This window comes from Plectropomus leopardus, chromosome 4 (assembly GCF_026936395.1).
Source record: "Plectropomus leopardus strain MGB_pleo_1.0 chromosome 4, ASM2693639v1, whole genome shotgun sequence".
NCBI classification, from domain to species: Eukaryota; Metazoa; Chordata; class Actinopteri; order Perciformes; family Serranidae; genus Plectropomus; species Plectropomus leopardus.
Genome location: NC_142179.1, coordinates 22,036,799 through 22,054,777, shown reverse-complemented (window position 1 = coordinate 22,054,777; position 17,979 = coordinate 22,036,799). Strand labels below are relative to the sequence as shown.

The 17,979-nt window shown below is 40.7% G+C and overlaps 3 protein-coding genes across 6 annotated transcripts in view; all 3 read right to left on the bottom strand.

Annotated features, from left to right (window-relative positions):
• The window catches only part of pip5k1bb (phosphatidylinositol-4-phosphate 5-kinase, type I, beta b), a 52,159-nt gene extending 47,376 nt beyond the window's left edge, over window positions 1-4,783 (bottom strand). For 2 of the 4 annotated variants that reach the window (XM_088076847.1, XM_088076849.1), the window contains exon 1: window positions 4,477-4,783. The gene's annotated coding sequence lies outside the window, so the exon portion shown is untranslated. The remainder of the gene's footprint in view (window positions 1-4,476) is intronic. The other 2 variants (XM_088076846.1, XM_088076848.1) reach the window with 1 other exon arrangement.
• Window positions 4,784-6,317: 1,534 nt separating this feature from the next.
• On the bottom strand, window positions 6,318-11,662 carry LOC148189774 (uncharacterized). Its single transcript, XM_088076042.1, has 9 exons — window positions 11,575-11,662; window positions 8,769-8,856; window positions 8,612-8,683; window positions 8,304-8,528; window positions 7,809-7,838; window positions 7,627-7,719; window positions 7,246-7,324; window positions 7,080-7,139; window positions 6,318-6,991 (listed from the first exon to the last, which is right to left on the bottom strand). The coding sequence occupies exons 2-9, from the start codon at window positions 8,773-8,775 to the stop codon at window positions 6,928-6,930; spliced, it is 630 nt and encodes a 209-aa protein (XP_087932168.1). The 5' UTR covers window positions 8,776-8,856; window positions 11,575-11,662; the 3' UTR covers window positions 6,318-6,927.
• A 1,727-nt stretch (window positions 11,663-13,389) lies between these two features.
• LOC148189773 (uncharacterized) lies at window positions 13,390-16,917 on the bottom strand. Its single transcript, XM_088076041.1, has 8 exons — window positions 16,632-16,917; window positions 16,475-16,546; window positions 16,155-16,391; window positions 15,660-15,689; window positions 15,478-15,570; window positions 15,100-15,178; window positions 14,934-14,993; window positions 13,390-14,845 (listed from the first exon to the last, which is right to left on the bottom strand). The coding sequence occupies exons 1-8, from the start codon at window positions 16,636-16,638 to the stop codon at window positions 14,782-14,784; spliced, it is 642 nt and encodes a 213-aa protein (XP_087932167.1). The 5' UTR covers window positions 16,639-16,917; the 3' UTR covers window positions 13,390-14,781.
• Between the last annotated feature and the right edge of the window lie 1,062 nt (window positions 16,918-17,979).

Here is a 17,979-nt window from a genome sequence, read left to right as displayed (position 1 = left end):
AGACTAAACGTTACAGCTGTTAACTGATGTTTACAGGGAGCTCGTACGGCAGCGAAAAGATCAGCTAAAATGGTGGCTTTGAATCAGTGTTATTGATTAATGGTTACAGTTACAGTCAGTGTCCAATTTAATCACTAACTAATTGCTAGAATATGGTCCACCGTCGTGAAAGCCCAAGGAGAGCTGAGAGTCACAAAATAAATATGATTTGTGTTGACAGGGTTTTGGCTCTGCAGTGCTGTGGCACTTCTGCTGCTGCTCAGATGGGAAAAATTACATAACGCACAGATGCTGCTCACTCTGACAAGCGACATATCGGCGCAAGGGCAGCAGGAGCTCAGGTGTTAGTCCCAAGGAGAGAGCAGGGGATTTGCATGAGCTGCTTTCCCTTTCAAACATCCTCTGCGGCGAGTTCGACCAACTCCACTGCCTCCCAGTCAAATGAGGAAGAAACAGGAAGTTCGTAAAGGAAACCACACACTTATAATTCTGTGGAACACCTCGTCCTTGTCCCACTGGAAACCAGTCAGATTACAGATACACTTCACTCTTCAGACAGCTGACAGGAAGTTTAAAGTTGAAACTGTCTCAAACACAGTTGCTCAAAGTGCTGCTTGTTGGCCAATGGCGGCCCTCAGAAACACTGTGTGGCCATGCATGAAATCGAGCTAAAACCTCTGGGCTGAAAATGAAACCAATGCACAAATGCCAAAATCTGCAGTCCCTCTATGACCACTTGAGGCTGATCCTAAACAATCAATATCCAGCAGACATCAATAGACCCCTATTTTGTGCCTAGCTTTTCAACAGAAATGAACATGTTTACAGCCTGGTAGAAAAAACAGACAACTGTAGGAGGGAGATTTTTTTAGCAAGTCATCTGTTTGTATTGTATTAAAGCCCAAATTTAAATTTATTTGAGGGCGGAGCCACTTGAGTGACTGGGTGTCTGCATAGTGACACTACAGATCAGATCCGCCCCTCACTCCACCCTCTCATACACAAATATGGTCACTTCTGGCCCGGAAAAAAAACCCCAACGGCGACCGCCAAACTTGAGCAAGTAACGCAGTCCACAAACCAATGGGGCACGTCACTATGTTCATTTATTTATACGTCTACAGTCTATGCGTGAAATGCAGGCATTATATTTCAATCATCCCATTTCACTACTTTCAATAGCTTACATTTAATACATTTCAAATGTTGCTTTGAGAGTGCCGCTGTAATGTAATTAAATCATCATCTGGTCATCATCTGAAGTGATCTACCTTATCTGCAAACAGCTGAATTCAAGGCTCAACAAGGGTTAAACAGATCCGAATCTTATCATGAGTTCAGAGGTGAAGCGTGCAAATGTCAGGTTCAACAGTTTGAATGTGAAGAGTAGTGAAGGTAAAACAAAAGTAAGCTCTGTGGTACATTATAACATGGCTTAATATTGTAAGCCACTGAATGTTGGAGAGTTGGCGTGGGACTGCTTTGTGAAAGTGGCCAGCATCAAGAGTCCTGAATCCTCGTGGTCCTCGATGATACGCTGGCTCCCTAAACTGGCAGTCATCAAAACCTTGAGCACCACTGGTCTAAAATTAGGTTGAAGAGGAAGCTCTATCAGAAAACGCTTTTATTGCATTAATTCGAAAAATCCTGAGTCATTTTTAAAGGGAAATATTTCTCATTTAGTTGTTGTCAGACGGAGGAAACAAAAATTGAATCTGCAACTTCCCTCTTCTCACAACAAACCACATAACAACGCGCCAAAACTTTTCATCCTTCAGTATGACGAAACAAAACCCTTCCTCAGACACATATCCATAATTTTGTGTGTTAAATTTCAGTATTTTGTCAAACACAAGCTTAACAGTTAAATAATAACTAGTAGGTCCAGATCATTCACTGGACACTGCTGTTATTTAGCTTTCTGAAGCAGCGTTCTCAGCCTCCCAGCAGAGTATACAAGATAACCAGCTATCACTTTTTCTCTTTGGACTGCCGAAGCTATTTCACAGTCACAGCCTGGCTGCCAACAACCACGCGGAGAAATGTAGCACCTCACTGCAAAGATCAGTGATAATGTGATAGGTACTGAGGCTCAGGCCAGTAAATAAAAGGCTGGCCCGGGGCAACACTTAATTATATACACAGATAATATATTAGTAATACAGAACATGAGTCACCTGGCCTATACTGCACATACTGTGCCAAAAGGATTTGGCAGCTGCATGTTTGCACACATGCAACAGTCTCTCAGTAACTTGGCCTTAAAAAAGGTTAAACTGGATGATATAAACATGAAAAGGTTCAGTGTGTAGGATTTAGGAGGATAAATTGGCAGAAATTGAATATAATAAGTATGTTTTCTTTAGTGTATAATCACCTGAAAATAAGAGTTGTTGTGTTTTTGTTGCCTTCGATTGAGCCATTTGTATCTACATAGGGAGCGGGTCGCGACTTTGCATTTCTTAGAACAGCAAAAGCATGACCTGCACTACTCTGCCTCTGATTGGCTTGTACTGGTTGTATTCACTGGTTAGGTTTAGGCAGAGGGAGTGACACTGGTTAGGGTCAGGGTAAGCAACTCAGAGGCAGAGTAAGGCGGGTCATGCCTTCACTATCGCAAATATGCAAGCGAGTTCTCGTCAAGAAGGTCAAAAAGAGAAGTCACAGTGTCATATTTAAAATAATCCACAGTAAAATGTGGTCTACACTTTCTTAAACGCTCAATAGCCGGCACCCTATCACAGAACATGGGGATGATTCTCTCGTTTTACTGAGGAATTCACAATCGGCCCAAGGTCGAAATGTAGTTAGAAAGATATTGGTGAACATTACAATTCTGCCAGAATTACATTTTTTTAAAGATTTTGGGGCAATTTTTGCCTTTATTTTAGAGGACAGTTTAAGCCTAAAAGGGGGAGGGAGAGGGGATGACATGCAGCAAGGGGCTGAGGCCGGACTCAAACTTGCAGCCACTGTGGCGAGGACATAGCCTCTGTATACTGGGCGCCCCTCAATTCTGCAATTGTTGAAATAATTCTTTATAAAAGACCATCAAATCAAAGAAAATTTTCGGCTGCCATCCATTTAAGCGTACCCAAAAACTTCTATCAAAGAAGGCTAAAAAAAGTGCACCTGATGAGCATCGGAGCTGACATCATGCTTTTATTTCTAGGTCCTTGTCCACGGAGTCTGCCACGTTCCTACAGTAGCCCAAAATGGACAAACAAGATAGTGGCTCTAGATAGGGTCTTTTACGTTTTCACATTTCGCGTTGGCCACCGTAGTGAGCAGCCTGTCCACAATAAGAATTATCACAAAAACTTTGATTTGTGAAGTGAAATTGCTTTATCCATGTTTTAAACAGTTTAGATCACCTCGTCTGTTCGTCTTGGAGAGGTGGCGACCTCTGAGAATAATTTGGCCTCTGGTGAAAACCTGCTGAATGTCTATATCTTAAGCTGTCAGTGAAAAAATGTGACCACATACAGGTTGGTACTGAGTTAGTGGCCCTTTTGTTACCTGCTGAACAGCGTCAGAGCAACATTTTTTTGTAATGTGAAACTGTTTTTTTCATTGTTTTTAGCAGCTTAAGTTAATGGGTCTGTTTGTTTTGGAGAGGAAGAGACCTCTACAGATGTTTCGGCTCCTCATAAAAACCTAGGAAGGAATTCTAACCAGAAAAAGTTTCAGCTGGTGCAAACTGGCACTGGTGCTGGTACAAACTACTCCTTTAACGTTAACTTTATTCTACTTGAATAAATGCATGCAAGGGAGTTGTTTTTTGTATTTTTTTAATATATCCATTCTATTCAGTTTTCAGCATGCCGCTTTCCTCTTCTGCCTCCTCATATGTTACACAACTTTCCACACACTTGCCTCATTTCCCATCAAACTGGACAAACAACCAGTTTCTCACTAAAAGTTCAAGACAGAGTTGCAGACGCATTTAAAAATTGCTTCCTCATTAGTTTAGGAAACAGAAGAAAAAGTAAATGTTGATACAGCAAACAACAAACACTAGTGACTGTGGAACAGCTACGCTGGTTGTGTTACAGGCTTTATCCCCAAACAGTATCAGCAAGAGAAATTCATTTCTGTAAAGTTTAAAGATGTAAGGCAGACGAGCCAGCCCTTGAACCAACACATTTCATGATTTCACGGGTTCACTTACATTTTGCCGTTTAAACTATGTTGAGATTAGAAAATATAAACTTGTCGCTATAATCTCATCTCCTAAACTGCAGCTGATGATACAGAACATATCTGAGTGGGGGGAAAAGGAGGTTTTTCACCTTTATATCCGAGCAGAAACAATTCAAGCACACCTGCGTTTGTCACCTGTCGCAGCACCTGGAGACTGAAACGCGAAACGTGACATTTGTAAACTAATGGTCTGTGTCGTTAGTGTTAACCTCGAGTAAATCCTTCATCGCCTACATAAATGATCATTTTTCACACGAGCTACATCAAACTCACAGAAATCTTACCAGCAAATCGTCTTCTTCTGCGTAGTCGTGTAGAGATAATATTTCCCTCAGAGTGGCTGCTGCAGTCCTCACAGTAAAGCCCTCTCCTCACGCAGTCCAGCCCCAACACATAAATACACGCGCTGAAGGAAAACACCACATACGTGAAGCGTGTGTCCACCACAAGCTGTCCGTGTGTCCAACTGCAGAGTCGCTCCTTCACCGAGAGCAGCAGGAAGCCCTGCGTGTGTGCGTGTGTGTGTGTGTGTGTCGCTGCCCTGCCTCTCTACATACTGCCATGTCTCCCAGTGCACCACTGGAGACAGACACGAGGACTCCAACAGACTTGAGCAGGAACTACAACAATAAAGACTGACTTTAACATCCCTGTTAGCTCTCCTAAAAGGTATTAGAAATGAAAACTAGGGGTCGACAGATTATTGGCTTGGGGCCAATATTTGGTCTTTTGTCGATTATCTGTATCGGTATTTTATTTTAATGATCGCTGATAAAAACTAATTAATTAAAAAAAAAAAACATGCATAGAAATGTTAGCATGGGATGAACTTTTACTTTGTAAAACTTTAGGAGGGTATTTTTATTTACTTTTTTAAAAATCTTAATTTCTTTTATTGGACAGGATAGTTAAGCATGGGGGGGGTGATTTAAATTTTCAATTGACTTGATAAACAAAAAGTAATGATTTGCTGGGAGCATGCTGTATATGATGTTGAATATTTCACTTTTTAATAGGCACTTGCTAAAGGCATTTAAATAAAACTTTATGTTGAAGTTTGTTAAATTTCACATATTCTAAATATTGACAGACACATTTTCATTTTCATTTTAAACCCATGTCAGTTTCAAATATCGGTTCATTAACTACTAATGATCAGTATCATATCAGCCCTGAAAAAACAATATTGGTTTACCCCTATTGAAAAACCCTTCACATCTTTAATTTACATCTTAGTCACATAATATGTGTGTTTTGACCTGTGATACTAAATGAGACATGATTATTGAGCATGGGTGGATTATTAGACAAAGGTCTCCTGGGCATAGACATGCAGAAGACACAACCACCTCTCCTACAGAGACGCTACACACTGACTTTGTAGTTTTTAAGCCTCTTGTTGTTGCTTTGTCAGTCTATTTATTTTCCATGTCTTTTTGTGTCTTTCTGTGGTCATTTTGCATTTCTTTGTAGTCATTTTGTGTATGTCTGTGTAATTTTGTGTCTCTTTGTAATTTTTGTATCCGTGGAAGGGTCTGTTTGCATCTTTTTGTTGTCCTTTTGGGTCTCTGAGTCAATATGTAGTTATTTGGAGGGTCATTTTATGTCTCGTGGTTGTTTTGCCCCTTCTGTAGTTGTTTGGAGTCTCTGTGTCTCTTTGCAGCTGTTTTGTATTTCTTTGTTGACATTTTGTTTCTGTAGTTTTTTTGTAGCTGTTTTCTATCTCTCTGTGGTCCTTTTGCATCTCTTTGAGTCGATTTGTAGTCATTGTGGTCATTTTATGTTTCTTTGTAGTAATTTTGGATCTCTCTGTAGCTGCTTTGCATCTCTTGACAATCATTTTGTGTCTTCTTGTGATTGTTTTGCATCTCTTTGTTGTCATTTCTCTTTATGTCTTTTGTGTCTCGGTGAAGTTTTTTTATGTTGCTTTGGGGTCATTTTGAGTCCCTTTCTTGTCCACATTTGTTAATTTGAGTGACTTTTTGCAGGTGAAGGCCAAGGAACACTATAGGCCCCTGAGCCTTTGCCCAGTAGGCCCATTCACAAATCCATCCATGAGCATACAGTAACTTGTTGTGGTGGCTAGCACAACAATAAAACAAAAGGCACACTGCTTCATATTTTACATGTTTATTTAAAAAATTAAGAGGTATAAAACTTTAGGAAAATGAAAGCAAAAAATGGAAGACAAACTTGAGGGAGATTTTTATATGGAGTTGAATTTGCTGTCCCTTTTGCACTTTGCTACCATCTGCTGGGTTTTAAGATATATGGCATTTATTCTTCAGAGGCAAGATTTTATTTCTTGCAGCATTAACATTCATTCATTCATTCATACATTAGCTGTAACAAGTTATCCTATTAAAGGTTGCCCCATGCAGTACACCCTAGACAGGGCGCCAGACTATTACAGGGCTGACACATAGACACAGATGACCATTCACACTCACATTCACGCCTACAACCAATTTAGAGTTACAAATCAACCTACATGTCTTTGGACTGTGGGAGGACGCTGGATAACCTGGAGAAAACCCACACTGACACAGGGAGAACTACAAGCCCCCCGATCCAAGGTCAGAACCCAGCACCCACCCCAGGTTCGAACCTGGGATATGTGTTGTAATTCAGATCTGCTCCAAAATGTAATGGCAAATAAAACCAACTAAAAAAAGAAAAGAAATAAAGTGAACATAAAAGGAAAAGAAATGAGGCTGCAGGGGGTTAAACTCCTCGATCACGGTGAGGAGAGCTGTCATCATCCAGTCCAGGACCGCCCTGAGTATCACTGAAGGTGTAAACACTCAGAATGAGTATATCTAAACGACATTTACACATACTGTGAGTTACAGGCTGCATATGTAATGCTCACTAACCTGTTACTGGTGTCTCCAGAGCTCTGCATCGCTCGTAGGTTCTCAGTCTCACCAGAGTCACTGAGACAAATTCATATTAAACATGAGGACGTGTTCGCAACAAGATATCACAATAACCAAACATACGAAAAAACTTTTTGAATCATGATCATTTTGTAGTGATTACCTTGCTGGTGGTTGATTTTGGTATCTTTTTACACAAATATACAAAAGCGATCCTATTATCAGCAGCAGCAGTAAAGCACCTGTGGAATCAAGAGATGGATATTTAAGATAACTGTATCGATACACAACAAACACAACACATCGTGAAATTTTGATCTCACCTGATTGTCAGCATTTGAAAGACAAACATTTCAGCTCTGAGCAAAAGCAAGAAGAAAGAGGACGAGAGAGTAAAAGCAAGTCGGATTAGTAGCAAATAGCATTCATTTCTTAAATTAAAGATTTACCACCAGCTGCTGTCCACTACTGTTGTTTTTTCAGCGACAGAGGAAACATGGCGTAAGCAGACAGAGTCTCAGATTGACTGATGTTCAGGATTTACCAAAAACTCCGCCTGCAATGTGTCCACGTTTGTCATTTTGCGGACCCTCTGTGGTGACTTGCGGTGGAGCAGTGACCGGTGATGGTGTGGTAGCTGGAACAAAGAGGAAAACTCCAGTCAACGATCAATCAAAACAATGAGCAACATATTACAAGGTGTAATATGAAATAATTTAAACTTACCAGTGATGAAAACACAAATGTCGCTTTGGTCTAGTTGAGAAAACAATAGAAGAGTTACTCAGTGTTTAATTAAATTAAACAGAATGGCATCAGTTATTAGACATCACAAAATTCATTTTACACATATACAATCTGACTATTTATTGAGCTTTACTTGAGACAATGCGAGTGCACTGATACAATTTCAGCAAAAGGTTATAACAGAGGCAAAGTCAACAGAGAGAACAAAAGCCAGAAACTGTTCATTGTTTGCCATCAGGACACTTTCACATCAGACCCAGTGAAACAGGGAGCTGATTCCCTGAACTCTGCTTTAATCACTCTGCTTGGTGGAGATTAATGGATCATCACTGACAGAGAGCGATTTAGTGTGAGGGGTTAACAAGGGTCCTAAGACCAATATTTGATATATATAAAAACCCCAAACAAGCATATTAATGTGCATGCAAAACAAATCACAAATCTACAGGGACTACAGAAAGTAAATGTTAATACCTGTACATTTAAGGGTCTCAATACGGGCATCTCCTTCAAATTCACAGTCTCCATCTGTGTCGGTGGAGACGAATGCTCGTCCGTCATTCTGGCAGACAGTATTGGGTGGTGGTGGGCCTGTACACTGTGCGATGTGACTGTTTTTGAAGACCAACTCATTGTTGCAAAATACGTGCGTCACATCAGTGGCGCATCCTGGACTCTTGCAGCAAAAATAACCAATACCTGTAACATCAAACATCACAACTATAAAATATCTCACATGCACTTTTTAATCATAAGAGTGGTTTGAGAAGAAGAAGTCAAACCTTGACTTGCTGTGACTGGAAAGCTCAGAATGAAGTCAGCAGCATGCAGAAGGAGAAGGGAGGTAATCGGATCTGTCGAGACAAAAATACAAACTACAGACTCTCTGATGGCTTGCATTGGAGAAAGATTAAAGTTATTTAATAATCAGAAACTTACAACCCATGTTAGAGATTGGTGCTGATTTCTGGATCACAGAACAGGATTTCGTTGTCTTCCACTTCTGATATTGGTGCCACAACACGTCCTGTTGGAGATGTAGTTCCCAATCAGAAGCGTAGCAATTACCGAATACCTAATAACTCCCTGACACCCTCCTGTCAGAACCACCCTTTTCTTTCAGTCTGTTTTGAATTCATTATCTATAATATTCTCTGCACACTACTTCCTCCCCCGCTCCTGAGGACTACTTCCTGCATGCCACCTCACTAGTGACTCAGTAGCGCATCACCTGCTCTGCTGCGTAACACAGCTGTCTCCCCTGAGGTTCATGACACAGCAGCATTGGTAATCAGTCAGTTGCACTTGTTTCTTGAACAGGTTTGTGAAATTAACTTTGTCTTTAAGACATTTGAATACATTAGTTAACCTCTCACATGTGCAAAATAGATACAGAGAGGTGAAGAAATCCAAAAAGACCATACAGTTGACTTGTCTCTATAGCTTGTAATTACCTCTTTAAAAGGATTAATTGCAGAACTATTGTATGACTACATTAGTGTTAGCTAGGTGTGCCTAATAAACTGTCAGCCATCCATGAATTTGAATCTGCTTAACCTCTCCCCTGCAATGTTTTCAAGCTCATTTTGGGGGACCCCAGGCCAGTTGAGAGGATCCCTGCCGAGTCTTCCCCCAGGGTCTCCCACCAGATGGACATGCCAGAGCTGTCCACTCAGAGTGACCCCCTTTAAAGTTCTATCGGAATGGATTACTATTTCTATAAATGTAGTCAAAAATAGGTCGACACACCTTGCCTCGGAAGTCAGCTGTAGAGAGCCTGCACACTGTGCACACAAAGAGAAAATCCAGAGATAACTGGAAAAAAGTCTTTATTTGGGCAAATTCATGCAGAAAACTGCCTTAGGCACAAGTAAAGCAGAGACATGGCTTGTCCAAAGACCAGCCAATTGTGGCCTCTTAACTGTTGCATCAAGTAGGAACTAATGTGTTTTCCTAAACAGATGATGAACAACATTGCCCAAACAAATTGGCCCTCGCTTGAAAAGTCTGGACACACCTGCAGAGACAGTCTGAAGTGTGTAGCTTTTCACCTTAAGTGCCACACAGAGTGAAAACAAGTGTATGGACTCTCACCAATTTCGACCACCCCACAAAAATGACACCCCTTGAAGGCGCTTCAACAGAACACTGCCCACAGCTCAACCACAATCACATCTCCCATGTGCCACAACACACACTATTCCAACCACAGTTTGTCACTGCAACACACGTGAAGTGTGCACTGCAAGGATACACTCATAGTTACTCATAGATTTTCTAAAGTGACCCATGGTGGGCAGTGGGAATGTTAATTAGCACAGCTAACTGGCTGGCTGTCAGCAAAGCAAACAGAAAATCAAATAATTTAAGGCAAAACATTTACATCACAAAGCATTCAAACAAGATGCTTCTTACGAAAAGAAATAAATGTCATCAAAATACCACAGAAAGCATCAAATCCAACGTTCTTATATATGTGCAGACACTATTACAACACAAATGTTATGGTATAAAACATATTATAAGTGAACTGTTTGTATTCCTTGAAAATCTTCTTTGCATATTTTGCAAAACAGAATGTGATAATTCCAATAAGACAGTGAGTACTTACAGGACTGGAAGTCTCTATCTACATTTGACTTGTCTCTAAATCCCCATTTACAAAAGTGACAGGATTTTTGACTACATAAGGCTGTCTGCCATTTTTATCTATGACTTCTTCAACCGTTTTTGCTATTTAGAATACAAAAGCTTTGTAGCTCGACATGTCAAAACTGCTCAGGGCGCAGATGGGACCTGTTAGCAGCACCCAAGCAGGTACTACGTCTGTTCTTAAAACCAGGAACATTTAAAATGTAATCTCACGCGAAAAAGACAAAAACGGACAACTCCAAATGAATAAATCCTTTCAAAACCCACAAATCTCGCCTAAGCTTTGGTTTTGGAGTCAATCTGTCAGCAGGAAAGACTTGTCACCAGGCTGCAGAGCTCCAGTACACACTCCCCGCATGCTACTTCAGCCGCACCTACACGCAGGAGCTGCGCTCCTAAACCGCTGTTTATTTGCGCCGCCGGACGGGTCAATGTGCGGAAAACACCCTCATCAGTCACCGGCGCACTCAACTCCTACTTCCACCTCACGTTGTACCCTAAGCACTCCCTCCGCTTCCCTCTCCCCGGCCACTTCTTCCATCTCTTCTCGGGGATCCCGAGACGTCCCCAGGCCAGCTGAGAGACACCGCGACAGATCGTGGTGAAGAGGGAGCTGTTAATGTTTTTAAACGTAGTCAATGGGTCGTCTCCTAAACGCACTGCTAATGCGCACCATTTTTCGGTGTGTCATTCAGCGGGAGCTCTTCCGAGAGAAGTTCACCCTAAAACTTATGGCTGTAAGGCAACCTTATCATGCAGCAGGGTACCTTGATCTCTCGCTCGACGGGAGTCATTTATTCAGTCACTTGTGATTCTCACCTCTCATCTCACTCGGTATTTCTGAGCTCCCGGACCGGTACACCTGAGTGCACGTGCGAAATCTCAGTATAAACGTTTGTATATGGGCTTTTTAACATCTAGCACTCATAACCAAAAAGACGCTATCCTAAACGCAGGCAGCTCCCCTCCGCCTCACGAGTGATCTGGTGATGCTCGTTTGAAGTTCGTTAAGTAGGACAGGTTATGAGATGACACTTTGATATAATAGCCGATATGTACGCCTGGTACTATTTAGATAAACTTATAAACTTACCCGAGCGGCTCCAGGTGATCCTTCAAATGGCACGAAGCAGCAGCACTCCCAGAGGCGGCTGATGCGTTCACGGAATATCAGAGAAGTGAAGAAGTAGCTCTTCCGATTTCGTTGTGTTCATGTGCTGAGAGGTGGTAAAGCGGGAACATGTAAACTGCAAAGAAGATGGGCTGCATTTTAATGCAAATAGGGTGCTGAGAACAGTTTGAAGACTTATACTTGCGATTTTGTATCTTGTTGCTGCTCTAACATCCTCTAAAACCACTAAAACATAGCTTAAAATAGCGTTACCTACTTGTTATCAGGGTTTATTCTAGAAATTAATAACTTTTCGAAGTAATCTAGGTCACTCTATATGGACAGCAGTTAACATTAATACCGCATAGCACTCCTCTTTATGGCACTATCTCCAAATTGCTGAGTTTTTTCTGACATGACAGGTCGTTCATAATTTTCCAAGTGGGAAAGTCAGCCATAAATGCAGCACGAGTGACGGCAGAGGCACGGTCGCATAGCTCTGCTGTGATTGGTTAATACTCGCGATGGGTTTGAGGCAATTAGTCAGTTAGTCTGATCCATGTGAACGATGACTCTTAAACCACAATTCCTGTATGAATTAGGGCATGAACACAGTGTAACCTTTGAGGCTTCCCCTGAAGATCCCAGCATGCACTTTGAACTACTAATCCTCTTCATGCAGAGGAGTTGGTTAAAATAACGATCATATGAAACTGTCAGAAATACTGTGTCCCACCATGGACCTATTTTGTCCTTTTTAGGGGGTGACAGGGGATGTTAATGGAGAGGTGGCAGGTCAAAAGTATATGCCACACAGATGTCAGCTCAGCACTATCTATCAATTTTTTCTAGTCACAAATAATGGTAACAAGTATTGTGTTTTGGTTAGGCATCTATTCAAACTTCAAAGTATAGAGTGCAGTATATACAAGCTTAGGACATTTTGACGGAAGTATATGGTGACAATTCCCATGCTACATTACGTCTCATAAGTCATTTCAGCAATGTTTAGGTTGATACCATTTGCTACAAAGTCTTTTTTAAGCATTTTTAACCCCTCAAGAATTGATACAATACAATCTCCAAGTCCCTCCAAAATACCACATTAAGACAACACAACCTTGACAAACACCATAGAAAATTTAAGATGTGATTTGGTATCAGAGCCAATTAATGTTTTCCATATCTATTTTAAAACAGGTGAGTAGTGGAGGGACTAGCAGCACACAACTTTCACAAACTGTCCAACTGGTAAAAAATCTAAACCCATTGTGATATTTCTTTAACTAGACCTTCATCAAGCAGTTTTGTGATAAAGAGAGAGATGCCCTCTTAAGCCCTCTTAAGTATGAGTGGCTGTGAGTTTGCAATTGACCTGCAGGGGGAAGTAAACATCAATTTACTATTTGACAATTTACAATATAGACTCAAAAACTTATTTAAAAAAAAGTGAAAACAAACTATATAGCGACAATCATAAAACACACTCCAAAGTGTTGACATTAAAGAGGTACATTTTTATTTTTAGATGTTTGAAATCTAAAAGGTTTTTTTGCATTCTCAGTACATTTCCAATCTTGCAGATTGCATTAGTAGACAGACCTGCAGGGATATGCCAACATGGATTGTGAAAAAAACCTCAGCAATAATACACAAACAGGAACCTTCAAAATAAATACAACAAAGCCTCCAAAATGCCACTGGGCAAAATTGCATTTAATTATTCATAACAATTAGCCTCTGCCTTATCAGAAAACGCTAAGAAAATATAATACATCAATAAAAAGGCCATTAAGACCTAAAGCATCACAGAATATTAATTTTACTTTCTTAAAGCCTCTGAAAGCACACGAGCATGATCCCTCATTTTCTATGGTGCCGAGGTAAATACAATAAGCAATTATCAAAATAATGTTGAAATGATTGTTAAATGCAGTGCAGATCACATGGCTATCAGTTACCAGTAAAATAAAGGTAAGTAGAGAATTGCAGGAAGTAGGACATAGATTCCACAATTTTCCAGAATTTATTCTGGTTTTAGGAGGAATCTCTGACACAGTGCAGATAATGGTCTGTTTTGGCTTCTCTGACTGTAGCAGTGCACTCATTCCTTAATTGCCTGAATCTTTGCCAATGACAAGAGTCTTTGCTGTGCCTAGCCAAGGTCCAAGCTTTATTTCTGGTATAAAATAACGTAGAGAGCTCAGCAGTGAACCAAGAAGTGAAGCTAGCCTTTGTTGTTGTATATTTAAAAGGTGCGTGTTTATCTACAATAGCATTAAATACATCAGTAAAATTACTTAAAGCTAGTTTAGGATCTTGGATTTTTAGAGTGTCAGCAATGAGGCTGCTGCAGAGGTCATGGAAAAAGGATTAATCATCTTCTGACCACTATGTGAGAACCTTAAGTCCTCTTCTTCACATTTCTAATGCAGACAAATAAAAACACCACAGGCAGGATATTTCTCTGGTCTGTTAGAACATATTAAATCAGTTAAGTTTGACTTGGAGGAAGCCTTTAAGTTTAGGCGAATAGGATGACAGATTAGTTGTGCGGCTTACTATGTTGAGATCACCTGGGATTATCACCTAATGATCAATTAAAGGAACAATTAATTCACAGTTTGTCAAGTGCTTCTGAAAGGGCAGAGGGAGGTGTGTAGACACCAGTTACTATAACTATAACTGAATTGTTTTGATTTTCAGGGAAACAAATTCAAAACATTTAGGAATTGACAGTGAGGTTGAGATGATCCTAGGGGTCAAATTAGGTTATTTTATACAGTGATGTCTATTTCAAAGGAATGGTCTCACTACAATTAAAATACTTCTCACATACAAATAAAACCAGGCTCTAGATTCCTATATCTCAGTCACACCCACTTTATGAAAGTCCAAGACTGTCTAAGGACTCTAGTGTGCAGTAATATCAAAAACAACTCTTTTTTTTGGAATACGCAAAAATAACCCATTGGCCCATACTGCATGCCCCAAACCATATAGTTTTAGAAAAAAATCTGTACAGGGGAAACTCTTGGGTATCCATCGAACTCATTGCAGCCTACACTGACATGGTATCACTGGATCCCTCATAATGAATCAAAAACATCATAACCTGCTTTTCAAGCTTAGTCACTTGCATGTTGTCTGTGGTGGACATAAAAGGAAAAGAAATGAGGCTGCAGGGGGTTAAACTCCTCGATCACGGTGAGGAGAGCTGTCATCATCCAGTCCAGGACCGCCCTGAGTATCACTGAAGGTGTAAAAACTCAGAATGAGTATATCTAAACGACATTTACACATACTGTGAGTTACAGGCTGCATATGTAACGCTCACTAACCTGTTACTGGTGTCTCCAGAGCTCTGCATCGCTCGTAGGTTCTCAGTCTCACCAGAGTCACTGAGACAAATTCATATTAAACATGAGGACGTGTTCGCAACAAGATATCACAATAACCAAACATACGAAAAAACTTTTTGAATCATGATCATTTTGTAGTGATTACCTTGCTGGTGGTTGATTTTGGTATCTTTTTACACAAATATTCAAAAGCGATCCTATTATCAGCAGCAGCAGTAAAGCACCTGTGGAATCAAGAGATGGATATTTAAGATAACTGTATCGATACACAACAAACACAACACATCGTGAAATTTTGATCTCACCTGATTGTCAGCATTTGAAAGACAAACATTTCAGCTCTGAGCGAAAGCAAGAAGAAAGAGGACGAGAGAGTAAAAGCAAGTCGGATTAGTAGCAAATAGCATTCATTTCTTAAATTAAAGATTTACCACCAGCTGCTGTCCACTGTTGTTTTTTCAGCGACAGAGGAAACATGGCGTAAGCAGACAGAGTCTCAGATTGACTGATGTTCAGGATTTACCAAAAACTCCGCCTGCAATGTGTCCACGTTTGTCATTTTGCGGACCCTCTGTGGTGACTTGCGGTGGAGCAGTGACCGGTGATGGTGTGGTAGCTGGAACAAAGAGGAAAACTCCAGTCAACGATCAATCAAAACAATGAGCAACATATTACAAGGTGTAATATGAAATAATTTAAACTTACCAGTGATGAAAACACAAATGTCGCTTTGGTCTAGTTGAGAAAACAATAGAAGAGCTACTCAGTGTTTAATTAAATTAAACAGAATGGCATCAGTTATTAGACATCACAAAATTCATTTTACACATATACAATCTGACTATTTATTGAGCTTTACTTAAGACAATGCGAGTGCACTGATACAATTTCAGCAAAAGGTTATAACAGAGGCAAAGTCAACAGAGAGAACAAAAGCCAGAAACTGTTCATTATTTGCCATCAGGACACTTTCACATCAGACCCAGTGAAACAGGGAGCTGATTCCCTGAACTCTGCTTTAATCACTCTGCTTGGTGGAGATTAATGGATCATCACTGACAGAGAGCGATTTAGTGTGAGGGGTTAACAAGGGTCCTAAGACCAATATTTGATATATATAAAAACCCCAAACAAGCATATTAATGTGCATGCAAAACAAATCACAAATCTACAGGGACTACAGAAAGTAAATGTTAATACCTGTACATTTAAGGGTCTCAATACGGGCATCTCCTTCAAATTCACAGTCTCCATCTGTGTCGGTGGAGACGAATGCTCGTCCGTCATTCTGGCAGACAGTATTGGGTGGTGGTGGGCCTGTACACTGTGCGATGTGACTGTTATTGAAGACCAACTCATTGTTGCAAAATACGTGCGTCACATCAGTGGCGCATCCTGGACTCTTGCAGCAAAAATAACCAATAGATCGGTTTCCACCTGTAACATCAAACATCACAACTATAAAATATCTCACATGCACTTTTTAATCATAAGAGTGGTTTGAGAAAAAGAAGTCAAACCTTGACTTGCTGTGACTGGAAGGCTCAGAATGAAGCCAGCAGCATGCAGAAGGAGAAGGAAGGTAATCAGATCTGTCGAGGCAAAAATACAAACTACAGACTCTCTGATGGCTTGCATTGGAGAAAGATTAAAGTTATTTAATAATCAGAAACTTACAACCCATGTTAGAGATCAGTGCTGATTTCTGGATCACAGAACAGGATTCCGTTGTCTTCCACTTCTGATATTGGTGCCACAACACGTCCTGTTGGAGATGTAGTTCCCAATCAGAAACGTAACAATTACTGAATACCTAATAACTCCTTGACACCCTCCTGTCAGAACCACCCTTTTCTTTCAGTCTGTTTTGAATTCATTATCTATAATATTCTCTGCACACTACTTCCTCCCCCGCTCCTGAGGACTACTTCCTGCATGCCACCTCACTCTGCTGCGTAACACAGCTGTCTTCCCTGAGGTTCATGACACAGCAGCATTGGTAATCAGTCAGTTGCACTTGTTTCTTGAACAGGTTTGTGAAATTAACTTTGTCTTTAAGACATTTGAATACATTAGTTAACCTCTCACATGTGCAAAATAGATACAGAGAGGTGAAGAAATCCAAAAAGACCATACAGTTGACTTGTCTCTATAGCCTGTAATTACCTCTTTAAAAGGATTAATTGCAGAACTATTGTATGACTACATTAGTGTTAGCTAGGTGTGCCTAATAAACTGTCAGCCATCCATGAATTTGAATCTGCTTAACCTCTCCCCTGCAATGTTTTCAAGCTCATTTTGGGGGACCCCAGGCCAGTTGAGAGGATCCCTGCCGAGTCTTCCCCCGGGGTCTCCCACCAGATGGACATGCCAGAGCTGTCCACTCAGAGTGACCCCCTTTAAAGTTCTATCGGAATGGATTACTATTTCTATAAATGTAGTCAAAAATAGGTCGACACACCTTGCCTCGGAAGTCAGCTGTAGAGAGCCCGCACACTGTGCACACAAAGAGAAAATCCAGAGATAACTGGAAAAAAGTCTTTATTTGGGCAAATTCATGCAGAAAACTGCCTTAGGCACAAGTAAAGCAGAGACATGGCTTGTCCAAAGTCCAAAAACCCTGCCTCTGCCGTCACGAGTGACGGCAGAGGCAGGGTTTGAGCCAATTAGTCAGTTAGTCTGCATCCTTGTGAACGATGACTCTTAAACCACAATTCCTGTATGAATTAGGGCATGAACACAGTGTAACCTTTGGGGCTTCCCCTGAAGATCCCAGCATGCACTTTGAACTACTAATCCTCTTCATGCAGAGGAGTTGGTTAAAATAACGATCATATGAAACTGTCAGAAATACTGTGTCCCACCATGGACCTATTTTGTCCTTTTTAGGGGGTGACAGGGGATGTTAATGGAGAGGTGGCAGGTCAAAAGTATATGCCACACAGATGTCAGCTCAGCACTATCTATCAATTTTTTCTAGTCACAAATAATGGTAACAAGTATTGTGTTTTGGTTAGGCATCTAT

Excerpts from the sequence above, each read along its gene's own strand:
- LOC148189773 (XM_088076041.1), bottom strand. Across the intron at positions 15,571-15,659 it reads CATTTGTGTTTTCATCACTG|CTACCACACCATCACCGGTC; the intron begins GTAAGTTTAAAT and ends TCTTTGTTCCAG. Across the intron at positions 14,846-14,933 it reads TCTGGAGACACCAGTAACAG|TGATACTCAGGGCGGTCCTG; the intron begins GTTAGTGAGCGT and ends TTACACCTTCAG.
- LOC148189774 (XM_088076042.1), bottom strand. Across the intron at positions 8,529-8,611 it reads TCCAGTCACAGCAAGTCAAG|GTATTGGTTATTTTTGCTGC; the intron begins GTTTGACTTCTT and ends TTGATGTTACAG. Across the intron at positions 7,140-7,245 it reads CAAAATCAACCACCAGCAAG|TGACTCTGGTGAGACTGAGA; the intron begins GTAATCACTACA and ends AATTTGTCTCAG.